General features: G+C 41.6%; 1 protein-coding gene across 17 annotated transcripts in view; it reads right to left on the reverse strand.

The window, feature by feature from the left end:
• Slmap (sarcolemma associated protein) overlaps positions 1–10,578 on the reverse strand; it is a 132,180-nt gene extending 121,602 nt beyond the window's left edge. For all 17 annotated transcript variants that reach the window (XM_075988842.1, XM_075988837.1, XM_075988838.1 and 14 more), the window contains exon 1: positions 10,381–10,578. In XM_075988842.1, coding sequence (XP_075844957.1) covers positions 10,381–10,578 — 198 coding nt within the window. The remainder of the gene's footprint in view (positions 1–10,380) is intronic.
• Positions 10,579–11,760: the final 1,182 nt, after the last annotated feature.

Below are 11,760 nucleotides of genomic sequence, written 5' to 3' on the forward strand. Positions count from 1 at the left end.
GAGGTAGAGGCAGGAGGATCAAGAATTCAAAGTCATCCTAGCTACATAATGAGCTAGACCAGCTTAGACTACATGAGACTCTGTCTGAGGAAAAAAAAAGAAGAAGAAGAAAAAGCACACTTACAGAAAATCGGAGTATAAGATATTACTGTATAAGCATACCAACTAAACCAAAAGGGAAAAAACAAGCTGAGGACCTACTAAGTGTTTTTACATGAAGTGTTTTACATGAAGAATTTTCATTCAGTTCTAGGACGTGAGCGCTACGATTAGCCTGCATCTCGTTTTCATTTGCTTGTTCACTTTACTTGGGTCAGCAGTCTGTGAACTGAACACTCTCCACCCTAGACTCCTGAGGGTGCACAGCTGCAAAGCCCCACAGCCACTATCCCCAACAAGTGCACCCTGGGCTAGGTGCTCACCTGCCCCAAAGACAGACAGCAGCTCTCATTCCCATCCCCACATCAGTAAAGTCTGCAAGACATCTCCCACAATTTATTACTCTCTTTCAGGCCTTTCCGTGTTAAATGCTTCCTGTTCCCGAAGGCTAGAATCCACTGCTCTTTTCATCCTGCCTGCAAAGCCCTACCCGCTCTTTAAACAGCGACTTAAAAACTGCATTCTCCGTGAAACTTTCTTCATTCCTCCCACATTTTCTGCCCCCATTTCTGGAGGAAGCAATACATGACTTTCTCAGCTCCCTGGAAACAATGATTCACAGATACTTCTACTGGTGTTTGGCATTCTAATTCTTTTTTATAAAAGTTTCTACTGGGGGCGCCGGGCGATGGTGGCGCACGCCTTTAATCCCAGCACTCAGGAGGCAGAGGCAGGCGGATCTCTGTGAGTTCGAGACCAGCCTGGTCTACAGAGCTAGTTCCAGGACAGGCTCCAAAGCCACAGAGAAACCCTGTCTCGAAAAACCAAAAAAAAAAAAAAAAAAAAAAGTTTCTACTGGGCTCTGCAAGCATTAGACACTGAGATACTAGTTGGTCTGGAATAAATAATGGTCCCAAACTAAGTTCAACAGTAATTTAAACTAAACCTTTGCTCTTCTCAAAAACAATAGTGTCTTACCTGCTCTGTATTCCTGCAATCATCACAAAATCCCTGGGTTATCAAAATTTTTATACACTTCCCAGATTCAAATTAGGCTTTTAAACTGTCTTTACCATTTCTCAGTTCTCACATTAAAAGTCTAGCACTGCTGTGCTAAGATTTTGTTTGTGCTCTAAGTATAAAGCTCGCCTGAGGATCAGAGTGTGGAGCGAGCCACTAGTCAGCCATAGAGGCTGGGCAGTGGTGGCACACACCTTTAATCCCAGCACTGGGGGACAGAGGCTCTCTGTGAGTTCAAGGCCACACTGGGCTACACAAAATTGAATCTTTCTAAAAGAGAAACAGAGTTCACACCTTTGATCCCAGCACTAGGGAAGAGGAGACAGGAGTGATATGGCGGGGTGGGGAGAATACTATAAGGTGAGGAGAAGGAGCACAGAGCATTCAGCCTGCATGGGGACAGGATCTTGTCCACTTGGACCTGAGGATTCCTAGAAGAAAAAGGTCTCTGTAGTGGTTGGCTCTTTACTCCTCTGATCTTTCAGCATTTACCCAGATATCTGATTCCAGGTTTTTATTATTAAGACCAATTAAAAATTACACAAAACACAGCAACTTCTCAATAGTATCAGAATTGGTGTCAGTAGCAAATATTTTAAAATTAGAAACAGCTTCGCCATCCACTAACTTATTAAAACAAAAGTCCAATAGTGATTAAGACATTCACACTAAAGGAACAGAAAGAAAATTCAAATACACTGCAATTGAAAGCTGGGAATGGTGGCTCAAGCCTGTAATCATAGCACTTGGGAGAGAAAACAAGATTGCAAGTTTGAGACCAATCTAGACATTACAAGACATGGTCTTAAAACATAACGGACACAGCAGCATGCACCTGTAATCCACTACTGCGGAGGCAAAGACAGGAGGTTCCTTGACGCTTACAGGCCATCCAGTGAAACCTAACTGGGGAGCTGCAGACCAATGAGAGACCCTGTCTCAGGGGAGGTGGATGATATCCTGATAATGACAGCCAAGGTTCTCCAGCCTTCATAAACACACACACACACACACACACACACACACACACACACACGCACACGCACACACACATTTATTTAAGAAAGAAAGAAATTAAGAAAAATGTTTGCTAATTTACATCTAAGTGGATATATGCAATAAAAAATTATACACCAAACTAATAGTACCTCAAACGTAAAAGATGACAGATATGAAGGATGAATTTCTTTTAATCCATATGCTTCTCTATTACTTAAACTTTTATGAGCACATATTACTATTATTTAAATAACTAAAAATATGGAAAGACTTGAGCATCTATATTGAAAAGTCTTGTCCAACTGGATCAGGTAGAACAAGTGGTTAGTAACACATGCAAATAAAACTACACGCATGAAAGTATTATGAAAATCTAATGCACAAAGTTTCTTCAGGTTTAAACTTAAAATCTACCACAAAGTATATATTTTAGGTCAAAGAATACAATCAATACTAATCACTGAAACCGTACATGTTTCCAAGTGCCAATGCTTCCTTTTTAACTTTTATGTACTAAAGTGTGTGTGTGTGTGTGTGTGTGTGTGTGTGTGTGTGTGTGTGTCTCCAAGTGAGTGAATTCGCTGTAGACTGTACCAAGGCCCTATGTTCTTTATCTGAACTAATGCTTAACACTGTCCAACTCCATGTCGACTAGAATTGCCGTAACTCGCACTCTTCCTGTCTTGAGCCTCTGGAGTGCTGGGATTACAGGCAGTCACTACACCCTCTCTCTAAAGTATAAAAATGTACATGGTGAAAATGGAGAGGAAAGGGACCAGTGGAGGTAGGGAACAGAGGAGATGGATATGAGCAAAGTACAGTGATATACACGTATGAAAAATGTCATTATGAAATCCATTATTTTGTATGCAAAAAAAATTTGTCAAAAATAATTTTTAATTTTTTTCCCAAGACTGTTACATTCATTTGCACATGTACCTAAACTCCAATATAAGAAAAAAACATTAGAAGTAGTAGAGATAAGATTAGAAAAACATTAGCTGACTCAGAGGAATGGTTACTGAATTCCTTCGGTTGTTGAAAATCTGTAATGGACAAGCTTTTGGTTATAAGCCACAAAACAAAAGCTTAAATTACCTTTTAAGATAGCAAAAGACATACTAGGAGTGGTGGTGCGCACACACACCTTTAGTCCCAGCACTGGAGGCAGAGGCAGAGGCAGGCAGATCTACTGAGTTTGAGGCTGGCCTCAAAGTGAGTTCCAAGGCAGCCAGAACTTCATAGTGAGACCCTGTCTCAAAACAAAACAAAACAAAAACAAAAAAACAAAACAGGCAAAGCTATATAGTGAGACCCTGTCTTGAAAAAAAAAATTAAATTAAAAATAGATGCAAAAGACAGTAAGACGATTTTATTTCAACTGTTAACTATTATGTCCATAGAAGATAGTTCAAAGAAAATGTTTAGCATTTTGGCTTTTAATCCATGGGTTAAAAAAAAAATCTAGATTCTACTTCAAACTCCCTTTATTACTACTACTTGTGCTAAAATAGTTAGCTCTAAACATTAAAACTCTAGGTTTAAAAGAAGCAGCTGTAGCAGTTTTCCTTGCTCCTAAACATGTACACAGAAAAACTGAATACTTCCCCAAGATAGTATTATATTCTCTAAGAATGGATATAAATAAGCTTATTAGTTCAAAACTAATATCACCAATCACAAGTTTATATAAAAGCCCAAAATACTTAGCAAAATATCTTGCATATTACAAGTTCTCGGAGTACATGTTGGTAATTAAGTCCATAACTTCAAATTGAATACTAGCGTGAATGACCTTCTGCCCTCCAACCCTCCAAGGGTTTGTGAACTACAGACCGCTGCATTGTTCCCGTTTCACTCACTCCAACATCTATGTAGTGCCTACCCCTTGTTCTCAAGGGCTCACATCTGGCAGGACAATAGAGCATTTGCATTACACTTATTTTGTTGTCTGTGTCCCATAATGAAGTTATAGTCAAAGTTCTATGGGAGTAGAGAGAAAGCAGCCATCCATTCTTCAGAGAGAATCAGGGAAAGTTTCTCCCTGGAACTAAGCCTCAGGCATAAAAGGGAAAGGTCATTTTGGAAGATAAAAAGGCAGAAAAGGCATTTGTTTAAAAAAGGAGCAGTGAGCAATGTCATATTTACTGGTAAGCCAAGTTTGAGATGACCGGAAAAGAAACAAAAATAAAGATTGGGGGGGGGGGGATGAAAAACAAATTTTAATACTAAAAATTAACAGAGCAAGGATCGAGATTTTTTTTGAGCAGGAGTATGGAGTATTTGTTTTCCCCTAACACCAGAAAGAAACACATGAATCCCAGAGAGTAAAGTTTTTAGAATAAATGCTACCCTTTCCCTCTACCCATTCACATTTTTTCCTTTGGAAATGCTGAGAATGGAACACAGGGTCTCATGAGTGTTCGGTATGCATTTTACTACGGGGCTGTACACCAACCAGCCACATTTGTCTTGATTCAAGTATAAAGTAATTGCCATTAACAGCCAATCTCTTTGCCGGACATTGGTGGCACATTCCTTTAATCCCAGCACTCAGGAAGCAGAGGCACACAGACGTCTGTGAGTTCAAGGCCAGCCTATTCTACAGTATGAGCTCCAGGACAGTCAGGGCTATACAGAGAAACCCTGTCTCAAAAACCCAAAATACAGAAACAAAAACCAAAGGACAAAACAGAACCAACCTCATGTCAAATTGGGCAGCGCAAAGCACTCTAAGCACCAGGGAGACTAAAGCTAGACTGGGTGAGATAAGTTCTGGCTAGCCTGAGCTACATTACTAGACCTTGTCTCCAAAGCCTCCAATCCCCCAAAAAGAACCAATCTCACAATCTCTCTACTTAAATGATGAACATTCTACTCCCTGCTTACCAGAGAACAAGTCTTAAATGTAAATACCATTTAAGAAAATGGAATAGGAACCTAACAAGGTAAAGAACAGATATGAGGCCAAGCACGGTAGAGCACACCTTTATTCCCAGCATTCACTAGGCAGAGGTAGGTGGATCTCTTTCAAGACCAGCCTGGTCTATATAATGAGTTCCATGACAGCCAGAACTAAAGCTCACTATGTTTAGTGAGACCCTGTCTCAAAAAAAGAAAATAATGAATTTCAGGAGTATCTGCCAATAACTAGATGGGAGGGGATGATCAAGTATATAAACTATTCAAGTTACTGTGTATCATGTGTGTGCACTGACTACAGAAACCAGAAGAGGGAGTTGGATCCCCTGGGTCTGGAATTAAAGATAGTTGTGTAAACCACCATGTGTTTACACCTTGGCCCTCTAAAAGAGCAACCAGTGCTCTTAATCATCTCGCCAGGCCTTACAATGTATTTTAAGAACTAGATAAATTAGCTTAAATATTTCACTGACTTTTAACTATCAAAAAAAGCATCATGAAAGGAAATACAAATTCATGTACCTTAAATATAACTTGTCAGATAAACAACTTTGTCACATGAACTAGCACTTGTCAGAAAACTTCCTACTTCTATTAATGAAAAATATCACAGAATTCCATTAAAACAAACATCCAAACAAAATAAAAAAGAAAAGCAATGAATACATAATCTGACACTCTCTCAAAGGTTCAATCCAGGATCTTGGCAGTCATGTTTAGATATGTCAAGGAAAGAAGCAACTGGCTGTCTTCCTTTGCAGTGACTTCCTTGTGCTGTCCCTGGAACACATAATCTCATTCATGCTTCTATGCCTTTTCTTAAGCAATTCCTCCCACCTCGTTTCCTTGATTCACTCTTATCTACACATTGCCTTTTTTTAAAGTCCTTCAGTCTAGTTGAATTTGCATTTCATCTGTGAACTGTTATCTATGAAACTGTCCCTAAATCTTCAGTTGTTAACAAAAAAAAATTCTATTAGACAAGTTAACCTAATACACCACTCTGTCTGTTTGCTCATGGCCGTCTAATCGTTTTCATTTCTACTACCAACCTGGAGCTTGTACTTAACAAAATCACATCATGATTAAGATGTCACAGTCTTGGGATGGCAGTCTGTGCTCAAATCATGGCTCTACCATTTATTTGCAATATGAACTCAGGGGTGTTAACCTATTATCCCAATGCCTCATTTTCAACATATTCATGAAAGAAAAATAAACACCTAGCACAAAGTTGAAGATGAAGTTAGTTTAACGAGTAGAGCGGAGGTTGGTTCTCAAGCTTTCTAATGCTATGACTCTAATACAGTTCCTCATGATATGATGATCCCAACCATAAAATTATTTCATTGCTACTTCATGACTGTAATTTTGCTACTATTATGAATTGTAATGCAAACATCTGATATACGGGATATCTGATATGTGATCCCCAAGAGGTCACGACCCATAGGTTGAGAATCACGGATGCAAAGCATTTAGAAGAACGAGATATGACACATAAGTTAAGCTATAATTTCTTTGCTCCAGGTCCTTTCTGTACACAATACTGTATCACTTTTCTTAAATAGTGATTTTGACTGTTAGGTGATCTCTATCTAAAATGCTCTGTGGCCTTTTTTTTTTTTTTTTAAGCAAGCCCAGAACTAGCAAATAAGGCCATCCAAATATGTCCACTCATAATCCCTTCTGTATAACTACCATGTGAATACATTTACTTGCTCAGTGACATTTTTGAGTCAACTGAAGAACTATCTATTATCTGCTATAAAATTTGAAGAGTTTATAGAGTCCACAAAGGAATAAAAGATACAAAAAATGCAGGCAAGACAGCTGTTAACATCCCTAAGATGAATTGTTAAGCCTAGTAAACACCACACGTCGGGAAAACTGTAACTCACTCTTCTTGAATTTAACATTAAAAAGCATTACTTATGTATCCTTAGTAATACCCACACTCAAGCCCACCCACGGCTGTATCTTTCTTTTGCTTGATAAACTCCAAGTTTACTTCAAAAGCAAACCTTGAAATTCCCATTTGCCTGCACTTGGCCAGTTTTTCTAAACTGCACATCTATGAGCTGAATGACCAAAGCTTTCAAATAACCAGGCATGGTAGCGCACACTTGTAAGCCTAACACTAAGGAGGCTGAAGGAAGAGCACTGCCTTGAGTAGTCTTACATAGAGTGATGTCTATGCATAGATCACTTCTCAACATTACAGAGCACATGCTTCAAGCATTTATTACTTTTTCCAGCTTTAACTAGGCCTCCCATAATGGCAACTGCAGAACAGGTCACCAACAAAGTCAACCAAAGGGCATATTACTCCAGTTTCCTACCTCCACGGCAAAAGGCCTATTGGGACAAAGTTATCAACTTCACTACCTTCTGCTTTTAAAATTATTTCTATATCTGCAACTGTATTAGACAATTTCTAGACTTGGGATGCAGCTCAATTGGTAGAGTATTTCTTAGCTTGTACAAAGTCCTAGGTTCAATCCTTAACATCTATAAACTGGATGTAGTGGCAAAAGCCTGAATTACCAGCACTTTGGGTATGTATTGAGTTTGGAGTGAGTTCAGCATACAAAAGACCCTGTCTAAAAATGAAAAGAAACTTCTTGTTACCTTGCTAGACTCCACAGCACAGCAGTGGTTCACAAAGCACTGTTTGGGGGTCACTCTTGCCTTCAAACACCCTCCCTACTAAATACTGAGGCTTTAATCAAAGCAAAGCATGGTGTACAAAGTGATTTGCATATTGACCTCAATCCCTAAAACAGTAAAGGAGCAGTGGGCAGGGCTCAGTGGTACAACAGGTGTTTCATGCACACAAGGGCAAACATTTCTTTCCTATGACAAAAATAAAACTTTAAGTAGGCGATACTATCCATAGATAAGAAAACTAAGGCTTGGAGGTGCTTAAAAACAAACTTTCCTGAAATGATATCTAGACTGGATTCTTGTATTTTTACATACCATAATTTTCAAGGAACATATATTAGGCATGGGGGTGGGAGGGTTACCATGATAAAACCACAGAAGTCCTACACAATAAATAGTGGTCAAACTGGTTTGGCTTTCTTTCTATCTCCCAGTTTCCGGCAAAGAATACATGCTCAATAAAAACCTGTCTGTCTAAGGCAATACTTTAAAATTAATTACTAAAATAATTTGTTCACAAGGAAAGACCGAACAGCTTGTTTAAACTAAATTAGGTGGTTATAAAGATCAATAATTACAGGGGGAGGGAAATGGGAGGCGGTGGCGGGGAAGAGATAGAAATCTTCAATAAATAAATAATTTTTTTTAAAAAAAGATCAATAATTACACAAAATATACCCTCAAGTCCTAGGTGTCATTTTAGCCAATAACACAAAAAGGGGGAAAAATGAAGATGGGAAAAATAAACCAAGGCTACCCTTCAAAGAATTCTCCCCACCCCTCTCTCCACCTTGATTTTCTGAGACAGGGTTTCACTATATACCCCAGCTAGCGTCCTTAAACTCACTAAGCTGCCCAGGAGGATGACATGCTTGTGCCACTGGGCCAGGCACTGTTTGTCAAACAAGAACTGCAGTTGCAAAGCAGGCACTGTACGCAGATCTGCTGCAGGTTAGGCCAGACCTGTTTCCCAAGGACATAAACAGGAAAAATGTAAGTCGGTTATATTAAGACACTAGTTGTCAACTAATGTTGGAATTCAAAAAGAACTCTGTACTCATTTACAAAGAATCACAGGCCATCTATGAAAGAATGTACCCAAATCTTAGCTTTCAGGGGTTATAAAAAAAAAAAGAGTTGGTTTTATGGGTTAAAGGGCATCTCGTGTAACTCAGAAAAAGTTAGTAACTTCTCGGTTCTCATCCCACACACAGAAAGAGTTGTAAGCATTATGCAAGTACACAGCACTTGGGGATCTTTTCCTTCTTCCAAAAAAAAAAAAAAAAAAAAGTTTATTTTGTAATTCCTTAATCCAGTAGCTACACAAGTATTACTTTCTTCTCTGGAGGCTCAAGTTTCTTTCATTTCAAAACACCACTCTTGAAGATAAATTCTCCTCTTAAAAAAAGAGAAAGACTAATCATGTCACTCAGAAAGAGGGGGCAAAAAGTCAGAAGACAAAACTGGAGACAGCTCTGTCAGTCTTATGTAACTTACTTTAAGTTGGAATTAATTCAGTAGTTCAACCAAAACCTCGGGTTTAGGCCCAAAAATGAACTCTTTAAAATATTCTCCATACATACATTTTTTAAAAAAACTAAAAGGGTCTTATTTTTTTTAAATACATGCAACTAGCAAGGTACAGTGCCAAGATAAACAAGCTAAACTGGATTAAAAATTAAAAGCAAGGCCAGGCATAGTGAGTGACTTTTAATCCCAGCCCTTGGGAGGCAGAGGCAGGCAAATCTTCTAAGTTTGAGGACAGCCTGGTCTATAGAACAAGTTCCAGGCCAGCTGGTCACTGTCAAAACAAAACAAAACAAAAAAAAGAAAGGAAGAAAAGAACAAAAGAAGAGATGGAGGAGGAAAGAAGCCCAGGAATTCTTATTATAAGTAGTATACAATTGATACTATTGGATATAATTTATGAAAAATAAGCTAGTTTATTAATACTAATTTTTGCATATTGTCTTGTAACTACACATTATCTACCAAAGAAATTAAAAAGTAACTGTCAAAAGCAATAGTTTCCATTCATCCAACTTGTAAACACAACTCTGAAAATGTAGCAATTAATCCAACCTAGTTAAATTGCCTTTAATTTTTACAAATTATTTCATCAGGTGCAAATAAGTATCAAACCTCACAAAAACATATCAAACCTTACAAAAACATTAACTTTACACAGCACTTATCCTACCAGGCGGGCCCTGAATGGGATTCAACTACCAGCTACGTATTAACTACATTTCACCACGGAGACACTTGAGCCCCGTGTAATCGTGGCCGCAGATTCCGGCATCGCTTTGGGAACTGCTGTTTGCTTAATCAAGCACTGAACTGCAGGTTCACCTTTCTAAAAGGACCGAAAGCGAGAGGTCAAGTTTCACTATCTGCTTTTCCTAAACGAATTAGGGTTTGGGATTTCAGTGGGAATGACCAAGTTATCAAGAAGCCATCGCCCTACAGAGACATTTAATAACAATACCTTCTCTGTCTTTCATTCAACCACTTCGATTTAAATTTCCACTATAATTCAGACACACAAAAAGCTGATTCCACGGCCTCAAGGAAAAGTGTCCTCTGGGAACAAACCCTGAGATCCTGCATAACTTAGACCTCTCAAAGGGGCAAGGGGAAAGAAAAGACTGTAAAACATGGTAGTGACATTACCTTGCTCGTCTTGTGATCAAACCAGACGAGAGCATGGTTCCTTGACAGCACTTTGCAATCAAAGGTGGCATTATTTTGCGCTGGTCGACAGCGTGCCACCGAGCGGCCAATCTTGATGGGCTCGTCCAGGTAGACATGACGCTCCTGAAACGGGTGCGAGTTCGGGCGGCAAGTGAAGATGGCCAAGGCTGACGGCATCGAGGACAGGCTGGGGGGTGTCTCTACCAGGGACAATGAGGAGCTCCTCCAGGTTCGGAACGCTCTTCACAAGCCTATACCCCTATCCCCCCAAAATTTTTAAATTAAAACAAACTGCGCATTGTCTAAGCATAACCAGTGAACATCAACAACTCTTCAAATGGGCAGGAAGACAAGCCAGCGCAAGCCCCATCACCTCCTTTAAAACACTGAGGCTCCTTGACCAAAAAAAGTCCCCTGCCAGCCGCTTTCAGTCCATCTTCCCTAGGAAGAAAAGGCTCAAACATTGGGCAGCTTCGGCCAAGAAAACTCCTGGAAGACAGTTTGGGGACGAGAGGTATCCAGGCAGACGAGTCACACACCAATTCTTGGGTGTTCTTTGAGATCCCGGCCGCTTCTCCCCTTCTGTAGCGGAAACGGTGCAGCACTGCAGCATGAAGAGGGTCTGGCTGGGTGCAGCCAGGAAGGTCCTTCGGGGCCCCAGGGAGAGAAGCCGAGGATCTCCGGGCGGCCACCGCCGGTCCTCGGGGATGAGAAGAGGCGCGGGGGTCGACGAGGAGGGCTAGAGGACCAGCGGACAGGAGCGCATGGCCCCTGCTGCGCCGAGGCCGCCCGGGAGTGGCAGGGGTCCCCGGGCCAGCGTGAGCCGAGCCCGCGATCCCAGGCTGGAGGCGGCCCGGGTGGCTGCTGAGTCGCGAGTCCCGGGCACCTGGCGGGTGTCCCCGCGACCAGGGCGGGGACCTGGCTCTGCAGGCCGGTGCGGACAGAGCGAGGCGCTACCCCAGGGAGGGCTTGGGCACCCGGGCCGGCGCGAAGTTGGTTCCGGAGCTCGGGGCTCTGCCGCTCAGCACATGGGCCACCTCCCGTCAGGATCGTCCACGCGAGGGTCGCATCTCAGGGACTGGCAGCTCCCGGAGGACGGCGGGGTGGGGGAGGGAGGCTGGCCCGGAGGTGCAGGGAGAGGCCTGGAGGCCGGGGTTGGGTCCGCCGGAGCCTTCTCCACTCGCGGCCAGCGCGGCCAGCTCAGGCGGTGGCGGACGAAGCAGGAAACTTTCCGACCTAGTGGGGGAAACACCAAAACAAACGGCAGTCAGGACCCGGTGCCCGCTCGCCGCAGCCCGTAACCCCTTCACCAGCCCCCGCCAGCCCCAGCCGCCGGCTACGACCTCGGGCGACCTCGAC

Source organism: Microtus pennsylvanicus, chromosome 10 (genome assembly GCF_037038515.1).
Source record: "Microtus pennsylvanicus isolate mMicPen1 chromosome 10, mMicPen1.hap1, whole genome shotgun sequence".
Taxonomy (NCBI): Eukaryota; Metazoa; Chordata; class Mammalia; order Rodentia; family Cricetidae; genus Microtus; species Microtus pennsylvanicus.